The following is a 22,700-nucleotide window of genomic DNA, read 5'->3' as shown; positions in this document are numbered from 1 at the left end:
GCAAGCTGTGGGAACAGACTGTTCCGTGGCTCTGGTGGGCCTGGCCACATGGGAATGGCTCAGTGCAGGCTTCCCACCCAGCCTGGTCATCCTCAGGGGCTCCGAGGCGCGTCGCAGGGCAAGCTGACTTCATGAGCGTTGGCACACCCCTCGCGGGACACCCCCACCCCTCCCTGACCCACAGGAAGGCGGGCAAGACGGCTCCACAGCTGAGGGCCAAGGGTTGCACCGGGGCTGCGCCCTGAGGAGGGGAGGGCTGGGAGACTTCAGAGTCCTCCAGAGAATGTGGGCCCCGAGCTGGCCACTCATGGCCCAGGTCAGCTGGCAGCAGGAAGGTCTGTGTTTCTTTTAATATCAACTCCCAGGCATTTAACATTCCTCGAAGCTTAAACACAGAAACATTTTCCTTACCAGACTGTGCTTTCTGCTCTGCCAAACATAACCTGGCTTCCTCCCCTTCCCCCAAAGCCTCCATCTGCTCCTGTCTCCGAGATGTAATGATTTATGGTGTGTTTCCCCTGGGGCTTGTGCGGCTGACAGAAACAGGGAGGAGGAAAGCAACGGGGCTGGAAGTCCAGGTGGGGGATGGTGCCACGGGGCCCTGGAATCTGCATTCTGGAGGGGTCAGGGCCCATGGTGCTCCCTGAGCGGGCTGCTAACTCATCCATTCCATGGCCACCAGTGGCCCAGGGAGCATGGCAGTCACACATGTTTCTTGGCCGGATATCTCCTGGGGCTGGGCGGGCAGCACCCCTTCCCTGCCTGTCCCACCAGCCACCCAGGCATGTGGAGACAGGGCTCCCAGCCCTCATCCCTGCAGTAAGTAGGGTCCCAGGACTGACTTTACAGACCTCTCTCTCATCTAAATGACAAAGGGCTGGCTTAGGTTGCCTGGCAGCACCATATCCCTGGCGACAGTGCTCAAAAGAGCTGGTCCCACAGCATTAGGAAGGGACGTGCACATGAACAAGGGTGACACGAGGCAGATGGCTGGGCCCCCACCAAACGATGCCATTCTCCTGTTCAAACACTCAGGTGAAACAGGTGGGGAGAGGAGAAGGCCCACATGGGTCCCCGAAGGGCACTACCACCAAGAACACTGAGCCAAAAGCCAGATACCAAACTCCGCATCCTCCACAGGGCATCAGAGAACAAACACTTCCTTCAAAAAAGTGCCATTCAGCTCCCCCGACTCCCCCCACCGGCCCCCGCCAGATCACATCTGGACAATTGTTAAGAAGCTCAGAACACTGAAGGCTCATGGGCTCAGATCCCAGTGCCAGTTTCCCTTGATTTCAGGGTCACAGAATTCACCCCCAATGAGGCCACTTGTGTCCCAAGGACGAGGCCACACCTGGTGCCAGATGGAATGTGGATGGCTCCATGCTGAATGCCAGCCCCCGCAGACCTATGTCCTCTTGACAGGTAAATGAAGAGTAATCATCTTCAAAACTGGCAGAATGTTCCAGAGACACAGGCTACAAACAAGGGCTTCCAAGAAACACAGCCGAGGCATGTATACTCTTAACCTGACTCAGGACCTGGCTCTACCAATACCTTAAGTCACTGAACTCCTGGCATGAGTAAGGCCCAGCAGCCCTAGCAACAAGTCAGAGACCAGCCCCCAGCAAGCCGGCTGGATCCTAAGGCCTTCCAGTCCAGTGGCAAATGCTCAAGGTCTCACTCCTCCAACGCCAGACATTGCTAACCAAACACAGCATTCATGGATATAGCCTCAGAATCCTTCTTAACACAATGTTCCTGGGAAAAGCCCCCAGTAGACCAGAGTTGGGATGTGAAAACAAAGGGAGTTGTCATCCCTTCCATCCATCGTGCAGGAGTGTGCATGATGCACCTGAACCAGCCATGGAAGACCGAGGAAGGAGCGCACATGGGCTTCTGGAGCTAGAATAAGACACCATCTCTGGCAGGAAAGAACCACCACCTTGGGGAACTTTTCTCAAACCAGTTTTGAACCCAAGTCACAAAAGGCCAAGCACCTTAACCAAGAAGGCAGGTGAGAAGGACTCCTTCCCAGTAGCACCACCTCCTGGCAGCTCCCAGAGGCCTGCCTTGGTGCCCCAGCTGCGTCTGGACCCTTACCTGGATCTGCCCTTTGCCCATGATCTTGTCCACAATCTCGTTGTTGTCCTTGTTGACCTTGGTCTTGTCATAGCACTTCTCGTAGCACAGGATCCTCAGGGACTGGGAGCCCTCCAGCTCAATCTCAAACTCCTGGGGAAAGATGGCACAACGATCCTGAACCTCCAAAGCTGAGACACACAGCTTCCTGGCGAGTGCGGGCCCCAAGTTTGCAAGGGTTAGAAGCGGGTGACAAAGGCCCAAGAGAAGCACGTCATAAGGCATGGAGGAACTTCCTCCCTTGCTGGAGCCCCAGAGGCCTCCGAATTGCTGGCGTAGTGGAGTCTAGGCCTGAGCTGAAAACCCCACATCTAGCCGTGAACACAGTACCAGACGCTAAATGAGCAGGGAGTGGAGGGCAGAGGGGTTAGGGAGACAGAATTCACCCAGCCAGCAGGCTCGGCCATCCCCGGTCAACAGCAAGTGAGCACAGGGAATGGGGGGGGTACACCTGGTGATAAGCTCAGAGGTCCCTGCGGGGACGCCAGCCACCTCCACTCACCTCATCCCACTTGGGCTCTGTCGTGTCCCGGAACACCCTGGTTTTGGCTTTGCTGACAAAATAGCCAAAGGAATCCACCTCCAGCGTACAGTACAGGTCTGCAGCGGGGACAGGCAGAGACACACTGAGTGAGGCCCGAGGCTCGGGACCTCGGGAGGGAAAGGGGGATAATGCCTCTGTCCCCCCAACATCCCTGCAGGACACCCTCCGTGTTCTCCTTCCCACAGCCCTGCGTGCTCTGGCTCCTTCCCACTTCTCTGCCCTCTTCTTAGCCGGCTCTGCCCCCTCCGCCTCATTCACTGCCCTCCAGCTGCACTGGCCTCCTCTCTCTGACCTGCCCCGCTGCTCCCACCTGAGGGCCCTGTAAGGCTTTGCAGTCCCTCCATCCCTGGTCCCTGTCTGGCTGCCTCCTCACCACTGAAGCCTCAGGCCAAGTCTTCACTGGCCACGCTGGCTAAAGAAGTTTTGCTCTCCCCCACCCCTTCTCCCACTAATCCCAGGTTCCTCAGCAGGGCGTCTGGCATCTGAGGTGGAAGTCTCTGGAAGGCATCTGGCCTCTGAGTGCTGAAAATCTGGAGTAACCGCCACTCACTGTGACAACCAAAAATGCCCCCCACATTCCAAAAGCTTGGTTTGTTGTTTTCTTCATAGCACTTGACTTTAACTCAAGTTCTCTTTTCTGCCTGGTTTCCCCTCACCACATCAACACCACACAGGCAGAAGCCTTGTGTTCTTAGCTCCTGGTGAGCCCCAGCTGACGCGGCCACAGCACTGGGTGGCCACCCCAGGTGCTCTGCAAATCCATACCCTCCCTCTGGGGCTCAGACCCTGACACGTGTCCCCCTCCACGGGAGTGGCCATGGTTGTATCCCAGTAAAATGGTGCACGGGAGGTGCCTTGAGGGTATCAGAGCCAATCCTCTGTAGTGTGAATCAAGGGGCAGAGGTCAGAGGGTGGACATCCATGCCCCTCCGAGGCCCCATTAGAGGGCTCTCCTCAGTGAGAAGGGAGAGTGGATGGAGCAGCCCCCGAGTTGTCTCGGGCTGGGTAGGACGTAGACCAGACAGAGCTGGGTATCAGGGCACGCTGGGAGGTGGGCACAGATTAACAGGCAAACAACACCAGAGGCCTTAAGCACCCAGGCCTCTGCCAGATCAGAGAGCAGGTCTGGGTGGTGGAGAGATGGAGGGCATGCATGCCATCCCCATTTATTGATTTTCGTGTGAGTGCGCACTGTCGGGTTAGGGGAAATTTCATGAGATAGAAGGAGGGCTTTGATTCTGACTGTCTGGGTTCAAATCCCAGCTCTGCACAAATCACTCAATCTTTCTGCCTTAGTGCTTTCATCTGTAAAGCAGGACTAACAATGGTGCCTACACCCCAGGCCTGACTGTGCAGATGTAATGAACGTATTAGGACAAAGAACCATGGTTGAAGATTCATGGGGCCCTAAGCCCGCTGAGTCAGAGTGAACATGTGAACGGCGCTGGAGGCCGGTGGAGGGAGGAGGTGAGGACGATCTGGAGGTCAGGAGAGATTTTTGTAGTAGCAGTTCACCTCATAGACATGAGGTGACCCCCCTGACCCAGTTTGGGAGGCAGAACATCTGCTCTGGGAGAGGGGGCCACACCACCCCACGGCCCTGCTCCCTGAGGCCCATCCCGGCCAACAGGGAGCAGGGAGAGAGGGTAAGTCATCTGGGCATGGTGGGCCACAGACTCAGGTATGTGGAATAGCCTTCTAGAACTTACCAACCAGGAATATTCCTGGGCAGTGCCCCCTAGAAAGGGGTTCTGTGTCTGGGGAGGGTCCAGGAGGCTGCCCCGTGTGTATGAGCAGCATGGCCTCAGTGGTAAGCGCAGAGCTCCTGGCCATACTGAGAGAAACGCTGCTCTAAAGCGAAAGGGATGGGCTTTGGTAAATGGGAGTGATAACAGGGACCTGTTATGCCAGGAGGGATGCCAGGGGGATCAGAGCAGAAGATGCACTTGAAAAGGCTCTGAAACAGGCCAAGGCATCATCCACACACTGGCCACGTTTGAGTTTTCTGCAGCACCTAGAAGGTACCCAGGCACCCAGCAGTAAGGTACCCCATGAACTTCACAGTCAATGTTTGTCGAATGGCTGTTGGCGAGTTAATGCCACGTTCTATGCATGGTGCAGCGCAGGTAGAGGGGCCCAGGGCAGACCTTGTCCCCCAGAGACAAAGAGGAGGGAGTGGGAAGGGGCAGGCGGAGAGCAGAGGAGTCAGGAACCCTGGGTTTCTGATGCTCTGTGAGGTTCAGTCCTTTTATCTGTGACTCAGTTTTTTTCCTATGGAAGATAAATTCCTATGGGGGAAAATTAGATAAAAAAAGTGTAGTTGTATCTTGTCAGATGCTAAGAACTGCACGGATTTGGGAGACGGTGATGAAGGCAGGAGGGAAATGTGCGGCCGTGTGCTGGCAGAGCACATAACTCAGTCATCTCCAAGCCTGCTCTTAGGTCAGTATTAACAAGTGCGTTCGCTTTTTATGGAGAAAGAATCTGAGGCTCGGAGAGGTTAAGGGATTTGCCCGAGGTCACATAGCTTGTCCCTGGCAGATGTGGGGTTAGAGTCCAGGATTTCAGACACCCAGGAGTTGGGGAGGGCTTGGGGAAGACCTAACCTCAGAGACACAAGGTAGGAATGATCCTCCTGCCAAGAGGAGCTGGTTCCTGACCGTTGGGGGAATGCCCACCCACATGTCAGGGCACCCGGCAGGGCCGCAGCCTGGGCAGACCACAGCAGACTTGGTGGACCGTGGGAGGCCCCATGCAATGGGTTCATGGGGTCTTCCTGTGAAAGGATGAACCATGGCTCCCGCTCTTCCTAGGGTTGGGGGTCCGGGGCACTTACTGGCTGACTGCTTGAACCCCTTGGCAGAGTGGACGATGACATGGAGGAAGCCATAGAGTCCTGGAGACTCGTCGTCTGTAAGAGAGGAAAGCCCCCCGGGGTAGGGGTTGGCGAGAGGCCGGCTTCAGCCCCTTCTCACCCCAGGCTCGCAGGAAGGCCTATAGGGTCGGAGGACACAGTCTGAGCCTTGGTCTCGCAGCACCACCTGGTGGCTGGAGGAAGAAGTTCCCAGAGCCCTCTGCTTCCGGGAATGTGAGCTGGTGCCCCTTCTCCCTCCGCTCAGCCTGGAAGGCCAGTCCACACCTTCCCTACTGGGCCGGGGATCTCATACCATATGGGGAGGAGAGCCTGCCTTCAAAACCCCTTCCCAACACCCATGAGCAACCAGCCCTGATCACAGTTCTCCGCTGCTCACAAACCTCCCATAGGCTCCTTGGCTTGAACAAACTCCTTTGCTTGGCATTCCCAGATCTCGTCCCTGGAAACTTCTGGCCTTACTTCTCATACGCTTCCAGCTACCCTTTCCCCCTCCACCACCACCATGCCCCATGCTTCGGTCTTTCGCTTCCATTATCTGACTACCTCATGAACATATTAACAACATGATTCCAGGGCACGAAGGTGCCAGATTCTTCTCTCAAGCCAGAGGGGGCCGGGGAGGAGTTGGGACTATCTGGGAACTCAGTAGAGAACAACCCCTATTCAAGCTCTCTATGTACCTGGCAATGGAGTTGTTACAGCCATGTGTCTGGCTAGGTCCTTATGGAAGGTTCCAGCAACGCCCTGGGGGCTTGGGCCTGCTGATTAGACAACCTTGGGTTCCAGATCTTACCGTCTTTATTGCTGGTGACGGGAATGTTGTGTACAGTCCTAAGTTTGAAACAGGATCCCGTGAGTACCTGGAGCTCCACACTGCTCAGGACAAAGGCCTGGAGATCTGTAGGAGGAGCCGAGAGAGGAAAATGTCATCACAGATCCACTAAGACCTGCTGCTCTTCTCTGGGGGCTACTGCAGGAAACAAAGCTTAGCTCTAGGGGCAGAGTTGGTCACGGGAAGGGAGGGGAAGATTTGTAGGGACATGGGGACAGTCACAGGTGGCTTCCAACTGTGTGCAACACGGAGAGCAAGAGGGAGACAGACAAGCCTGGGCTCTGGGCCCAGGCCTATCGCTAATTTATTCTGTGCCATAAGCAAATTACTTAAATTCTTTGGGCCTCCAGTTAAAGTAACATCAGTTAAATGCCACCCGCCCTGGCACCTTACAGAGTGACCATAAGGGCCGAAGAGGAGACCGTGGACATCGAAGTGCATGGAAACGCAAAAGGCCACTCTTGCCATGGACACCCTCAGAGCAGTGTGGAGCGGGGTGGGACTTTACCCTTCTTCTGTAGCTTCTGAATGGCTTCTCTCCACTCTGACCTCTCATAGTCCGAGGACAGTAGGAACAGGTAGCTCTGAAGAGAGGAAAAGAGAATTAATTGGGGTGACCACGTGGCCAAGCACATCCCTGGCTCCTTCTTACTGAGGCGCCAGGAGGCTTGGCCAAGGTGGGAGCTGGGGAGAGTCTCCTTTCCGGGAAGCCCAGGCACTGGAGTGGCAGTGTTGGTGATGGCCAGCAGGGGGCACTGGCTCCACACCAGCAGGGAGAGGGAGTCCAGGGTAGGAGCTGGGGCAGCATCCTCAGGAACTGGGCCTGAGTCCCTGATTCCCACAGATCATGGACAGGAGCCCTAGAGAACGAGCAGCCCTGGACTGAGGAAGGGGGCCACCTCTGTCCCATCACCACCCCTTTCTGACCTTTCCATTCCGATTGTGGATCCGAAATGGGATCGTGGGGGAGTTGAGCAGCAGCAAGAACTCATTCTCAAACATCTTCTTTTTCAGGCGCTCGATGGCCCGGCTCTGTCCTTTGTTGGCTTTCTGTGGGGGCCGGAGGGCACAGGTGGTTTCCCTCACACACTCCACTCCTCACTCGGCAGCTCTAAGCACAGCACTTCTTGTGCATTCATCGTGTCTTTTTCTTTTTTTATATTTTATGATGCTTTGACATCTAGGGGGTACCTAGCTGGCCAGGGAGAAAGCTACCCCTTCCCAGGGCAAGCTGACCCCTAAGCTGGTACATACCTTCCTGTGCACATACCTTTCATATACAAACCAACCAGCCCTGAGTTCATACCCCCATTCACTAAGCCAATATTCCTCTGCCCTAAATAACCCAGGGCCAGGTAGCAGACAGCTAGGGACCACCCGATAGCCCAGAGCCTGCTGACATTTTTCAAACTCCCAGTCCTAAGCAGTTGCCTCTGCTCTGCTTTCCTTTCCTGCAGGAAACACAATACAGGCTCTGAGCCATGCTTTCCCCCTGTGCCTTCAGCATCCTGACCAAACCTGGTGCTTCCCCTGTGGCCCTGTGTAGGATGATGCACCCCTTCCTCTTGGAAATGGCATTAGCCTAAGCGTGTCATCACTCAGTCACTTCTATAAATCAGATCCTGGGTATCATCAAAATACCTGCTTAAAAACCTCAGACACCTTTCAGCAAAAAGGCCTAACTGCTTGCCTGGCACACGGGGCCTCCCAAGGGTGGGGCTGGCCTCCGTGCCCAGCCAAGTATCCTACCATGCCCCACCCTGCACCCTCCACCTCAGCTGCACCGTATTACTCCTTGTTCTGAAAAAAACCCTTAGGTCTCAACCTGTGTCCCCCTTCTCCAATTTTTCAAGTTTATATTTTGTGAAGGATCCCCTCCCTTTTAGTAACTGCTATTATGCTTCAAGTTTCAGTTCCAGCGCCAACTTCAAGCTCCTCAATTAGAATTCATCTCTACTGCATTTTTTTTTTACCCACTAGACTAGCAAAATGGTAACAAGTGCTCACAGCCAGTGTTGTGACAGTGTGGGGGAACAGTGACTCTCTCACGCTGCTGGGGTGACAGTGTGGGGGAACAGTGACTCTCTCACGCTGCTGCGGTGACAGTGTGGGGGAACAGTGACTCTCTCACTGCTGGTGGGGGGGGATATAATCGGACACGACCTGTCCAGAAGTAAATCTGGCAATTAGAGCAAGCCCTCTGCCCCAGCCATCCCACTTGTAGGGAAGCTACCAAAGAGAAACAGGAGCACAGTCAGGTTTACTGCAGTCTTGCCTGTTAAGAGTAAAGAACCAGAAACAATCTAATATCTCGTACATCATTGTGCAATGAAGTGACAGGATTGAATAGGACGCAGCTGTTAAAAAGAATCTGATAGATCCAAAGAGCTCTAAAATGCACCATTAAGTGAAAAGCTTAAGTTGCAAAATGGCACATATAGTCTAGTCTCATTAAAACAAAACAAAAAAATACACACCGGTAGAAGCATAGAAGAGTCTAGAAGTATATACCTCAAACTGTTAACAATGGGGGGTGGGTGATAATCTGTTACACTCTGTAGGCTTCAGTATTATATTTCTTGTGATAACAAGCCAGTGTTAGGTTGGTGATGAGAACAAAAATAAGCTTTAAAAAAGTATTATTAAAAAAAATCAATCACTGCTTTTTCTGTGACTCAGTGAACAACAACGTGCCTCCCCGGTGACTCTCCTCACATCGTGTCACATGCTGAGGTCAGTCATGGGCAAGACAAGGGACTCCTTGAGGTGTCTGGCACACCCCTGCAACGAGCAGCCAATGGAGCCCAGGAACTGTGGATTGGACTGAGCAGAAGGCCATGTGTGCACACCTGGGGCAGGAGGGAGGGGACGAAGTCCACCAGCAAGCAGGACCAGGAGAAACAGTCAGGCAGGATGCCCTGGGGTGGGGCTGGTGGAGCTGGGGAGACAGGCTCCACTAAAAGCAGGGTGGGGTGAGGCCAGTCAGGAGGAGGACACCTGTGCCCCTCTGGGCAGATGTGCCCCTAGGGAGACCCTCAGTCCTCGGTCATCCCCCTGCCCCAGACACCCTTGGGGTCATTCCTATGGTCTTCCTCTCCTTCAAAGAGGGATGGCTAAGCTGAAAGGATTCTTAGAAGCCATCTGGTCGTGGATTCCTCAACAACTGCTTACAAAACACCTACTATGTGCCAAGTGCTAGGGACACAGAACTGAGGAAAACAGCACGGTCACTAGAGTTCCAATTCAAGTGGGGAAAAGAGAAAGTGGACTGTGCAATTACAATTCAGAACCAGTAACGCAAAAGAAAGAGCGGACCCCAGGACCGGAAAGCAGGGCGCCCAACCCAGACGCAGTGGGTACACAGCAGGGAAGGCTCCCAGGGAGGTGGAGGCCTAAGCTGAGCCCTGTGTGACATGCGTGGGGAAGCCACCTCCTGGGGGGGCTTTCCTCTAGCCACTGTTTTCAAATACATGAATTTAAGGCTATACATTTTCCTCTAAAGAGTGCTTTGGCCACACCTATGGGTTTTGATATGAGTGCTCTCATTTTCATGCAGTTCTAAATAGTCTGCAGTTTCCATTAGGATTTCCTCTTTACCTTGCCAAGTTTTAATTTTCTAGGCATATACTTAACCATATTCTAGTTGTTGATTTCTGATTTCGTTGCACTGTGGTCTGTGAACATAACCAGTATGCTATCAAATTTTTTTTTAGGGGTGGCTACTCAGTTAGTAGAGCATGTGACTCTTGATCTCAGGGTCATGAGTTCAAACTCCACGTTCGGTAGAGCTTACTTTAAAAAGAAAAATTACCAAAGAAGTGTTTTTTTTAAATTTCCGATTTCCTTTGCAGCTTAATACATGACAAATGTGTGTAAATGTTGCATATGGGCACAAGCTTCTGTGCATTTTTAGATCAAGCAGGAACATGTTAACTGTGGTATTCAAAGCCTCTCTCCCCTTACTTATTTGCCTACTTCATTTGTCAGTTTCTGAGAGGCCCCTCAAGCTCCTTCTCTTGCACTCATCCTGCTTTTCCTTCTTCTCTTGCTTTCCTTTTCTGTGGTGCTTGACATACACTAGGCAGCTCCCCATGACTAACCCTACTAAATTCTGAACACTGAGTTCCTGGCCCTCCTTCCATCTGCTCAGTGCTAATGTGCCACGGCCAGAGTCTTTCCCCGAGCATGTCCTTGAGGCCTCCTACTCCTGCATCCTGTCTCCCTTATCAGACTCTCAAGTCTTACAACTTCCCCTCCTTCTGCCATCCTGCCACACCTGGTTTAAAGGGCCCCAAGGGAAAGGGCCACCCCACCCCCCATCTCAGCTCAGATACCAGGCTCTGCTCACCTCCTTCTGGATTTCACTCTTGAGGGCCGAGATCTTCATTTTCATGTCCTCCAGCTCGTGGTCTGGGAAGGGATGCACCTGGGGGCTGGCCTCAGACTCCTCGGGGGATGGAAACACTAGGTCGGCCAGGGGGATGTACCATTTGCAGTCATATTGCTGGTGCTTCCTGCAAACAAGCCGGAGAAAGACATGAGCGAGAGAGAACTTGGCTCTTCAAGCCTGAACTGCCAGAATCAGAAGAACACCTGAGAGGGATTTGTTAAGAACTTGTCACAGGCAAAAATGATCCGTGTCCTTGAGGAGTCTGATCGGGAAACCCTCATGTGGAGAAATGACAGTCAGGGTCTAGGGTCAGGCAGCAGGGAGGGCTCTGGACCTTGGCCTTGCCAATCTTCAGGCCCAGTAGGACTGATGTTTTTAAACACTCCAAACCTCTAACACTTTCCTATTCCCCATCCCACGCTCTCCCCTCCCCCTAGCCGATCTATACTTAGCTCATAGTCATTGTCCTTTGGGCTGGAGATGGAATACACATGTTATTCTTAACCCTGATCAATAGAGGTCACGTGGGGGTACTGGGTGGAAGATTATAAAGCCACATCCAAGCCCAGTGGGTACTAGTGCCGTGGTTCGTTAGTAATGTCTGTCACGGGCAGAGGACTAAAGGCACAGATGTGTTTGCTCATTATGACTGCCATCTGTGCTCTAGAACGATCTCATTTGTGATCCAGTCCCAGGGAGTCCCCTGCTTTACTGAAACGCATACTAACCTCTCCTTCCCTCACCTTCCCCAGGACGTGGGTTCACCCCTCTGACGCTGGCCTCTTAGTGCTGAGAGGAGCATGAGGCTTGTCCCCCCGCCCCCGGTCAGTGTACTTGGCACACGTAGATAAGGAAATGGAGGTGGAACAATGTGGGAATGAGTACCGCATGACCTCTTTTGCTCGTGGCACGGGGCGGACCCCACTCGCCGGGGGGCAGGGACGGAGGTGGAAGGCAGCGCTCAGGTCTGACTACAGCTCAGATCGCATCTTTTCTACCTCTAGTCGTGCGACCTTGGGCAACTGATCTAACTTTTCTAAGTCTCTCCTCTCCTCTGTGAGAGTTTTGGGGAAGACTGGAAATCATAGAGTCAAAGCATTTGTCATGGCACCTGGAATGGCATAAGCACTCAGTAATGACGGCAGATTTAATGAATATTCACAGAATCGCAGTTAGCAAAAATTTAGAGATGTCTAATAAAAGGAGAGTGCTTAAGTAAATTATGGCATATCCACTTGTAACATCACGCAGGAAAGTAAAAGGATGATTACAAAGATTAGGCAGAGCCTGGGAAAATGCTTATGACGTGAAATGGAAAAAGCAGAGACCAAAATTGGGCATTCACTCTGATTACAAGTACATGGAAAAAACATAAGAACGTTTAAAAAAACTGGAAGGAAATATAGCAGCAGGAGACCGATGCTTATGTTCGGGTGGGTGATGGGTTTTTCCCCCCTGTAATTTGGTTATATTATCTTTATAATTAAAAACATGATTTATTTTTAGAAAAAGGATATGTAGTAAAGTGAAATTAATTAATCGATTTTTTAAAAGGAAAAACTAAATGCCAATTGCCTCCGGTGCTAGGGGGCTCCTCAGGGGGCAGAGTCTAGCTCCCTCCCACCCCGCCCCCTGGACTCACCCTGCAGATGTCTTCTTGAGCTTGGCACACAGTAGGACATCTGTAAAGAGGAAGACGTGCCGCAGCTTCCGGGAGCTCTCCGACACTTCCACCAAGAAGCCGTCCTTCACCAGCTGTCGCGTCTGAGGGAGATGGCACACCCACCCCCACCTGCTCAGGGGGAGTCAGCCCAGAGCCCAGCCCACACCGGGGGCACCATCCAGCTGGGAGGGGCTGCAGGGAGGGGCGTGGCACCTGGTGCTTAAGGTCACACAGACATGGGCTTTCTGGTTGTAATCTGGGGCAAGTTCCCTGACTTCCCTGAGTCTCAGCCTTACCATCTGTAAAATGGGGATAATGATGGCTGCCCTGTAATGCCGGATTCATCAAGATGGTATATGTAAAAGAGCCCAATGCCTGGCACATAATATGTGATGAATAAATGGTAGATTTATGGGCGCCTGGGTGGCTCAGTCGGTTAAGCGTCTGCCTTCGGCTCAGGTCATGGTCCTGGGATCGAGTCCCGCATCGGGCTCCCTGTTCAGCGGGGGAGTCTGCGTCTCCCTCTCCCTCTGCCCCCACTCCTGTACTCTCTCTTCCTCATTCTGTTTCTCAAATAAATAAAATCTAAAATAATAATAATAAAAAAAATTTTTAAAAATGGTAGCTTTCTATTTTCCTGCAGCGGTCAACAGCTCTCACCTGGATAGACCCTAGTCCAGAATGACTTGGTTCCTCCACGCTGGGCCATGAACACTGCCCCTGCCCCTGGGGAATTCCCCCAACCCTGCCTAAGAAGTTGATCTTGTTTCAGTTCAGCCTTGACCCACGGGCCCTCTCGGTCTGTTTCAGTGGCCTCTGAGTGGATTCTACAGCCGCCCTCAGGTGGATGGGAGACACGGGCTACCTTTGGTGGAGCTGTAGCAGCTCCCGGAGGACCCTGCAGCCATCTCTAACCTGGGTCCTGGATGGGTAAGAGCATTCTGCTCCATGCAGAACCTCCAGTTTCTGCCCTGACACTCTCACAGCCAGCAGGCTTCTCAGGGGCTGTCGCGATCCATGTCAGCCTTCCCTGTATTATATGCCTTGTGACCTACCTATGCTGCAATATGTAGGTGAGCATGGGAGAAGTATCCAGTTAACACGATCTGAAACTGACAGTGCTCTAAACCCTTTGGAGATCTTTCAGATATCCTTGAGCCAAACAAACCAATGACATTCCAGGGCTTGCCAACCAGGGCTGGGAGTTGCATATGGGGGCAGCTCTCTGTGCCCCGTTTGTCATGCTCCAGACCCCGTCCCTCATTACTTCCCTCCCCAGGAGACACTGGAGGCTCAAAAATGTAATAAAGGAGCATAAACCCAGCTAGTCTTCACTCCTAAATGCCACTTAATTACCTCTCCTGGACAGGAAGCACTGTATAAGGGCCAGGCTGTTGACCCATGTGAGTAACTGTCCCTCCAATTCTTCAAATCGCTTCCCCTCTCTGGGGTGCCCCCACCCGTCCACCAAGAAGGGCCCCCAAGGAACTGGAGCTGCTGTACCACATCTGCACCTGGGACATTCCAGCAACCTGGCGGCCTTAGCCACCTCCCGCTCCAGCCTTTCTTAACTGTTGGGCTCACTCCCTAGCTCTTACCCCACCTGTTCATGCAGGCTCAGAGCTCCCGCTCTCAGATTCCCTGAGCTCCCTCAGGCTGAGCCATTACCTTCCAGGGGACCCTGAGGCATCATACTGCCCACAGTGGGGGTTTGCATTCAATAATGCCATAGCCACAGCCCCTGGTTTCCCTGGTCTGGGGGACAGTGCACAAGGCTTGCAGACAGATAACCCCAGCTAAGAATCCAGTTCCAACACATATGGCCAAGAGACCTTGTGTCAGATCTGCAGAGACTCTCTAGGCCTCAGTGGACTTATGAAGATTAACAGGACACTGAACGTAAAGCTCCCAGGGCCTGAAGACCTTCTCTTGGCTGGGCACGGGAGATGAGGGTTAGAGAGGCACCGAGGATGGGACAGTGGTGCCCATCTGAGCAGGAGAGCAGGGATGGGTGATGTGGCCTGCTGCGCCCTTCTCAGTCTGGGTGAGAGGCGGGTCTGGGTCCTGAGCTCACCTCCCCTTTGGGAGTTGTGACCGCGGTCCGTCGGGGGTCAATGTCCTCATTGATGCTGGACAGGAAGTTCTGGGAGATGCGGAGGGCATCCTGGAGCAGCGGGTAGTCTGGGTGGTCCACAGGTGTGTGCTTCAGCAGGTCCTGGGAAAGGGTGGGGTGGTGAGTCGGGGGCAGCAGTTCTGGGGCTCAATGAGAAGACAGTGGGGACTCAATCTTCACCAGAGGAATTCCAAGGCGGGGCACTAAGGGACCCATGCTCTAATCTGGTCATCCCTGTGAAATCTGAACTCAAAATGAGGGTCCAAGAAGCAGGGGTGAGGGTAGTGGTGCCCCTTTATTACTACTAAGTCATTACTCTTCCCCCTGGCAGAGGGAGTCAGGTGGGGTCTCATCTCCCCAAGCAGCTGGGAGAGACACACCTCCATCCACCCCCACAGCTACTCCAAGGACCCTGGAGACCAGGAGGCAAGGGGTGGGGAGGTAGGAAGTGCCTGCCTCCATGGCAGCATCTGGTCAAATGTCGAGCTTCAAAGCCAAGCTATATTGGGGCCCTGGCTCCGCCGGCATGGTTACTGAGGCCAGGCAGGTGCAGTCAGGGCCCAGGGCCACTCTGCCAAGCTCCCCAAGTGGGTGGTTCTCAGTGACTCCAGCGCCTGCCTCCGGGCTCAGTCTCTCACTGAACTCCTAGCCCTGCTCTGGCCATTCAGGGGCTGACACTTACATGGAGGACCAGGGTGCTCCTGGTGACGCGGTCAATGGGCTTGTAGAGCAGAGCTGTTGGCAAAGGCAGGGACGACACAGGACAGATGAAATATAGGGAGCAGCTTGACACCTCAGAGATGAGCCTCATCTCTCCACCCGCCTCAGTGCCCCCCCCCCCTCCCCACCGGGATGCCCAGGTGCAGGCAGCCACAGATCCGTTCTTCCCCAGGGCGGGCCGGACGGCACCCACACAGAGATATGCAGCACTGGCAGCCCAGGTCCCCTCCTGCCTGCCTCATCTCATCTCTTGCCAGACGTAACTTCTCGAAGGGCCATCCCACAGGCCTCTCCTTGTCTGACCAGGCTCAGAGCGCATGAAGATGCTCCTCCATACCCTTAACCCAGCATCATACAGCTATACCTCGCCTCACCCCACAGAGTTCTGGCACACTTTGGTCACGTCCGGCACCCCAGAATGCGGGAAGGAGACATGATGCTTTTCCGGGGAAGGTGGCTCCTGCACATCCAGTCATTCTTATACTCCTCTGGCCCAAGGCCTGGCATCGCCAGCTGGGAACCACAGGCTTTGTTCTGACTCACACGGGCGGCCTCATCTCCATGAGAAGACCCCCCTCCATGCCATCAAACTCCCCGACAAAACAGGACAAGCTGAGGGCTAAGGAGGCAGGCCAGCTCTTCACACAAAGCCTCTGCTCTCAAGCAAGTGGCAGCTGAGGGAGCAAAGATTTCCCGAAGGAATTCAGGTGGGGCCTCTGGGAGTGCTGAAGAGGCTGGGGGAAAAAATGCAGACTCAGTGGGGGACCCCCATTCCCCACACCCCTTGGCCGACCAGGACAGCAAAGGAGGACTGCTGGGGTTCAGTGGGGACAGGTGGCGGCAGCAATTGGCTGACCACACTTCTAAACAAAGCTTCCTGCAAGCAGCTGTGCCTTGCCCCTCCCAAACATACGTGCTTCAGCCTCAGCCCTACACCTGGATGCCTCTGTCCGTGGGGTCGTGACCTCCATCCTCCTGCCACAGGGGCAAGAAGAGGCAGGATGCTGGTTGTGACAGTCGCAGAGCTGACACTCATGCCCTAGCTAGTCCCCAAACCAAAGAGTCCCCTGAAGCCCTAAATATAAATACCCCATGCATTGCTAAGCAGACACTTCGGGGAACGATCTGCTGGCTCCGGAGAAGATAGAGTCTCAGTGGTATGCCATGAGCCTTATCTGCAGTCTTTGCTTGGCTGCCCTTTAGAATCACTGGGGGAGCTCTTAAAAGAAACAGCTGCCTGTTCCCCTCTCCCCACCTCATCAACTAAATCCCAATCTCTGCTGGGTGGAACCTGGGTATCAGCATTTTTAAAAAGCTTCTTTGCAGATTCTGATATGTAGCCATTGTTGAAAACCACTGCCTTATGCCAACACACTTCCCATGACTTATCTGTAGCCCCTTCTTAACGTGGCAATTGTGAGAGACCCTCCCCATGGTCTATGTGAGCTCAAAGGAACACGACCAGGCTTGGGTTATCCTGGGGCAGTGAGGGTAGAGCTCAGTTATCAGCCCCCCCGGGGGGGGGGTGAGGGGGCCCGTACTGACATTATTTAGAGCACCCACCTGTGGCTTAGCTCATGTTCAGGGGGAAATCACACCTGAGAACAGCAAAGACCCAGGAGAAAGTGCAAGTTCAGCAGGCCCCTGCTGGGTTGGGCCCTGGAGTTCCAGCTCAGGGCAAAGCCGATACTGCAGCGTCAGCTCCCTCTGTCCCTCTCTCAAGTCCCAGGAGGAAGAGGTTTCTGACTAAGCTCAGCGGTCTGCACAAATGGTGGGCAGGGTTTCAGAGGGGTTACTGATACGCCTGCGGTCACCTCAAGTCTACCTGACCGGGGATGTGGAATGAGTGCCCACGTTGGGGGAGAACAGCTAGGAGGAAAGGTGGGGGGGGAGGGGGACTCAGGGAGAAGGCCCTGGGGCCACAGTCAGATAGGGAGGGAAAAAGGGGAGGAAGAGCCACCCCAATTGTTCTGTCGGGTCCCCTGGACAACGCAGGGTGAGGAGCCCACCCTTCCCCTTTCATCTGTCCCATGGCTCCAGCAGGCTGGGCTGCTTCCTGCCCCCTGCTTCCCCTACCCTCCCTTCTCTTCACCATGCCATTCCTGTTCCGGAGACAGACACCATTCACCAAGTTGCAACGACTGTCTCCCCACCTCCTCCAGGAAGCCTTCCCTGACCAGGACTTCTGCAAACAATACCCACAGTGTCTGAAAGTCAGACCACTGACATGAGCAAGCTGGCCTCTCTGTAGTTTGCTGGGTACCTAGTCTGTGTCCAGTGGCATTTAATATGTGCTATTTCCTCTGATTAAAAAGAGAAGCAATTATCACTAGCCCCATTTTACAGATGAGGAAACCTCTCTAAGGCACAGAGAAGTTATGTAACTTGCTCACAATAACAAAGCTGCAAATGGCGGCTGGGTTTTGAATGTAGGTCTACCCGTGCTCCTAACTTTGAGCTGTCTTCTTCGGTATGGGAGGGCAGCATCTGCAAAAAGCTCAGCGACCCTTGGGAGGATCCTTGGAAAGATTCACCAGGAAGAAGTGGGTAAGCTGGCCTCTTCTGCTACCAAGGTGGGCCCCCTCCTTGGGGGCCTGGATCACACAAGACTTCCTTTTGCATGCCACCCCCAGCATCTGGCTCAGAGACCTGCAGAGTGGGTGCTCAGCAAATAACCATTAAGCCAGAGTGAGCCCCAAGTGCAGAATCCACCACCCTGGGGCCCCCAGAAGCAGCATCCCTTGGAAGGGCTGAGAAGATTCTAAACAGTGTGGTTGTAAAGGGCTTGTTCTCTCCTCCTTCCCCACTTTGAAGCTGACTTCAAAGACAGTATCACAGGGACCAAAGAAACACTAATCTCCAGTCCCAGGTCTGTTTCACTAAGACTAAACTCCCATTTGGGAAGGGAAGAGGAAGCCAAGGGCCAACCGCACTTCTTTTTTAAGGAGGCAGAATTGAGACCTGACCCACTCCTAGGCGAGACCAAAAAGAGCATTTCTCCTCTGATCTTCGAACGGGCCAATTTCAAGTCCATCTCGCCTCTTGAGCCCGGCCTGTCAGAATCCGAGCCGACAGGTGGGGGCACGGGGCAGCTTCTGGCCAGTAACTAGAGTTCCCACAGCTGTCCTGCAGGGGCAGCTGGAGAAGGGCTGCCTCAGGGGTTCCTCCATTAAGAGCGATCCTCGACCCTGGGAGGGCCTGAGCAGGTGAGCAGACAACAGCCCCTCCAGCACAGTGGCCTCTGAGAAAGAGCCCAGGAAACCTCATCATTTCTCCTCCAGCAAACTGCCACCCCCCTCCGTTCAGCCTTCACCAAGGAGCTCCAGGTTACCACGGAGATGTGAAGGCAAAGTGACTGAGAGGGTGCAGACAAAATGCCTGGTGGGAGGGAAGAAGGTCCTAAAACCAGCCGCCTGCCACTCCAACACACCGGGGCCCAGGGCAGCCGGCCCCTGGAGGCAACACTTGAGCCTCCGCCCCCGCCAAAGACAGCTTGGGTCATCCCTAAAGCACTTCTTGCCTCAGAGGGCAGCGTCCACTTCCAGACACCTCCTTGCCTAGGCCTGCTTCGGCCCCTGCTGAGCTAGAGCCCAGCCGACAGCATGTGCCTGTCCCAGGACCCCCGTGCTGAGGGAGCTGCACAGAGGCTGCCCTGGGTCCCTTCCACTGACCGGTGGGTGTGTGACCTTCACAAAGCAGCGGCCTGCCACACCCCCCTCTCCCATCAGCATGCACCAAATGCCAGGACCTTAGCTTGAGGGTCTCCCGTGGCTACAAACAACCCCCTGGGAGCAGCCCAGTTCCCTCCTGCTCCCCCCAAACCGGCTCGGTTCTGAAGAGAGAATGTCTCGAAGGCAGCCTGTGCACTCGGAGCACACAATACCCTGGCGGCTCGAGCTCCTCTCCTCTCTCCGGAAACAAAGAAACTCCCAACTTGTCCCTCCAGCAGGGGCTAGCGCCCCCCTGGGCCGAGACACCGCTGCCCAGACCAGATGCCCCAGTCTGACTGGCCCCTGCTGACCCCCCTCCAGCCCCAGGGCTGCCACGCCTGCAGGCACAGCCTTGTCACTTTCTCTCCTTAACAGCATCTCCAGGAAGTTGCCCACTGCCTCCCAAGCTAAGTCTTGGGGAGGGGGTGCCTGGATGCTTCTAGCCTGGCCCTTCCATTTCCAAGCCACCCTGCCCCTGGCAGCCCCAGACTTCAACTCCAGGCCGGAAGCTGGCCAGAACAGGGGCAAACACAGATCCAGCCACTCGTACCCCCCTCCCTTCCCTGCCGCCACCCCCCCCCACCTTGCCGGCCACATGCCAGCCCACTCCAGGCAGCCCCCAGAGGTGGGAAGCTCTGGGAAGCTACACCACCTCCCAGGAGAGGGGGCCTGGGTTACCATAGGTGCAGTTACAGCAGAAGCGAATGATGAGGAGAATTTCCATGGCAGCCTCCGTCCCAGCGGCTGGAGCTTGTGGCCATCGCTCGGTGGCTCCCATCAGCAGCCCAGCCACTCAGCCACCTTGCCCGCTGCTGCTGCACAGCCTGAACCAAGCAGCCGCCTCAGAGCGCTCCTCTAGCAGGGGGAGGGGCGGGGCGGGGAGGCGCGCGGGGAGAGGAGGGGGGAGCGCGCTGCCTGCTGGCATCCTAAGGAGGGGCACGTTTGTAGCTGGCCGGCTGCCTAGGGACAGAGGCTGGATTCCTCGCATTTGTGCACCACACACACACAAACACACACACACACACACACACACACACACACACACACACTCCCATGCACATGCTCACACAAGCAGGGCACCATAGTCTACAAAGCAGACAAAGGAAGGTGACGATTATCCAGCCCGCTCCCCAGAGTACCTTCCATAGTGACTGATGTGTGGCTGTCCTTGGAGTCCTTGGGACCTTTCACTTTGAGTTCCTGCCGAACAGAGGGGAGGAATCACTATGTGGCCTGCCCCCTGAACCTCCCCATCCCCCATCATAGGCAGAGCAGGAAGAAGCGCTCTGAAACCCAGGGTGCAAACAGGAAGACAAAGACCAAAGCACAGGTCTCCCCCTGACTCAATGACTCCAGACTCCCTGTGCCACACCCATGATCTCCTGGAGCCCCATGCAGTACCGAGGAGGCTGCGTATAGGCGGGAAGGAGGGGTTCTGGGTACCAGAGAGGTCTGGAGCAATGATGCTCCTCGGACACGCCCCTAACGCCCCTCCCCGGTGATTCCGAGGGCCTTCCAGAGAGGTGGCAAGAGCGGGATCCCCCAGCAGCAGCCACTATTTACGGGTCTGTCCACCATCAGCCCAGAGTACATGGGATTTCAGAGGACAAACAGCAGGTGTACCAGCACCTTAGGGTGCGAGCAGCCCTGGAGATAAGGAGCGAGGGGTCCTTTGCACCTGGGGCAGAGACTGAGCTCCACAGGGCAGTCCCACCTAGATCCTACCCCGATTGAGAGGGATTCACCCAGCCCCCAACCCCACCTGCCACCCCCCACCTACAGGTGCCTGTGCTAGCATCAGGGAGGAAACTGCAAGGGAGGAAGAGGCCACACCCCTCCTGGTCCCCAAGCAAAGTGACCCGGAGTGAGCGCCGGAAAGAGACTCTAGGGATTGCTTATCTGATCCTCTTTTCTCTGCCTTTAGAGAGGTTCCAGCTCTAGCCCTTGGCGACAGACCACTAGGGCCCGCAACTGGAGCTGTAACGCAATCCCCATTTGCAGGGCGGAGTGCACGGAGGGGGCCTCCAAGTGGGGCGTCAGCAGGGAGGCCAGGGTGAGGGGAGGCCAAGGTCAGGAACCCAGGGGATGTTGCCTGCTCTGCCCGGAAGGGGGGACATGCCCAGGCAGCAGGAGCTCCACATTTCCTACTCCTGCCTCAAGCTGTTTCTGGACAGAGAAAACCCTAGGGTCTGAGCTTGGGAGTTGGGGTGGGGAGAAGGGTCCCTGGCAGGTGTGTCCCTGGTGGCTGTCTGGATTCCTGGCTTCAGGAAACTTGCCTCCGTGCCCCCCTCCAGTGTAGCCTAGAGGTATGACATCGCTCCGGCTGCAGAGGAGAAGGGCCCTAATTGCAGTAATTAAGTAGAAGTGCCAGTATGAAGCGACAGCGTCAGCGCATGAGTCAGGGTGAGAAGCCACCTGGCAGCAGGCCAGGGGGCCAGCTCTGCCGCTGGGGCCGGCAGGCTGGGAGAGGGACTCGGGAGGAGTGCAGGGGTTTCTGCCAACCAGAGAATGGGCAGTCAGCCTAGGCTAAGAGGAGGCTCACCACTCTCTGGAGCAGACATAACCCTGGGCAGCCTTGGACACATATCAGGCGGATCCAGTTTGTTCCCAAGGAGGGTTGGGAGCCATGAGGGGAAGCACCATTTCTCCGGCCTTGTGACTCCATGTAGAGGGACTTCCCCACCCATCTCCGTCCTCCCAGGCACAGGGTGACTCACCTGATGGCTGCGGCTGGGAGAAGAAACGGAACTTAGCTCCCTGTTTCCATCCCCGGTAGATGTGTTTCATGGTGGAGGGCAAGTGTTAGCAAGCCCAGTGTGCCTATAGATCCAAGTCCACATTTTTCCAACCCGGCTTTTACTAGTAATCGAGCTGACATTTTCATCTCCCTCTGTCCAACTTGTGTGCTGCCTCTCAGCTGATTCCAAACTGGAGCAGAACCCATAACCCCAGGAGTCTCACCAACACTACCCTGCATCCCACCAACTTTTCTAGCATCAGAGCAGAGATGGGAAAGCAAAAGGTCCAGAGAGGCCTGTAAGGCAAAATTTCCAAAGCTGCAGGAGGAGCCCTCCCTGCCCTGGAACCAGAGGTTCTCCTGCCCCAAACTTGGAGCTGGGGCTGTGACTGCCAAGGCCAGCAGCTTGGGGAGCTCACGGGGATCATTTTGGCCCAAGACGGAGGCTGTGCTGTGCTCCTGGAGATTAGAGCTCCTCCCTGCCACTTCCTGAAGAGGCAATGGCAGCCAATGACACAGCTTGCCCTGCAGAGGAGCATGGAAGGAAGGCTTGGCTGCAGCAGCAGGGACAGGCAAGCTTCCAGCCAGAGAGTGTAGGGCTGCTTCTCACAAACGGCCCTGGTCCTCTCTCTGTTGTGCAATTGTAAGGATCTTAAAAGATTACCTAGTCCAGACCTCTTCCAATCTTTCTGATCATAAAAATCACCCGGGAAGCTTGTTAAAAATAGACTCCGGGGTCCCACCCCAAACCCTCTGAATTAAAGCTCCAAGGAAGGTGTCTGGAGATCTGCATTTTAAACAGTGCCCCTGGTGGTTCTTATCAAGCAAGCTGGGGGTGAGCTGAAGAATCCAGACACCTCACTTGACAGAAGAGGAAATAAGGCCAAGAGAAGGGAAGTGACTGGCTCAAGGTCACCAGTGTGAGAATACTGTCTTTTTTCTTTTTTGTCTCCTCTGTTCTAATACAGAATAAC

At 54.7% G+C, this 22,700-nt stretch overlaps 1 protein-coding gene across 4 annotated transcripts in view; it reads right to left on the bottom strand.

Moving 5' to 3' along the window:
* Positions 1-22,700, bottom strand: part of ABR (ABR activator of RhoGEF and GTPase) — a 174,574-nt gene that overhangs the window by 35,530 nt on the left and 116,344 nt on the right. For all 4 annotated transcript variants that reach the window (XM_028109312.2, XM_028109311.2, XM_028109313.2 and 1 more), the window contains 11 exons: positions 20,129-20,189; positions 15,242-15,294; positions 14,521-14,661; positions 12,426-12,547; positions 10,742-10,907; positions 7,321-7,443; positions 6,902-6,977; positions 6,355-6,459; positions 5,523-5,597; positions 2,645-2,742; positions 2,104-2,235 (listed from right to left, as the gene is read on the bottom strand). In XM_028109312.2, coding sequence (XP_027965113.1) covers positions 2,104-2,235; positions 2,645-2,742; positions 5,523-5,597; positions 6,355-6,459; positions 6,902-6,977; positions 7,321-7,443; positions 10,742-10,907; positions 12,426-12,547; positions 14,521-14,661; positions 15,242-15,294; positions 20,129-20,189 — 1,152 coding nt within the window. The remainder of the gene's footprint in view (positions 1-2,103; positions 2,236-2,644; positions 2,743-5,522; positions 5,598-6,354; positions 6,460-6,901; positions 6,978-7,320; positions 7,444-10,741; positions 10,908-12,425; positions 12,548-14,520; positions 14,662-15,241; positions 15,295-20,128; positions 20,190-22,700) is intronic.

This window comes from Eumetopias jubatus, unplaced genomic scaffold (genome assembly GCF_037043125.1).
Source record: "Eumetopias jubatus isolate StellerSeaLion01/CBP00866 unplaced genomic scaffold, mEumJub1_p1.0 scaffold_10, whole genome shotgun sequence".
In the NCBI taxonomy this organism is placed as follows: domain Eukaryota; kingdom Metazoa; phylum Chordata; class Mammalia; order Carnivora; family Otariidae; genus Eumetopias; species Eumetopias jubatus.
The sequence above is the reverse complement of the archived record's forward strand: the minus strand, read 5'-3'. Positions and strand labels throughout refer to the sequence as shown.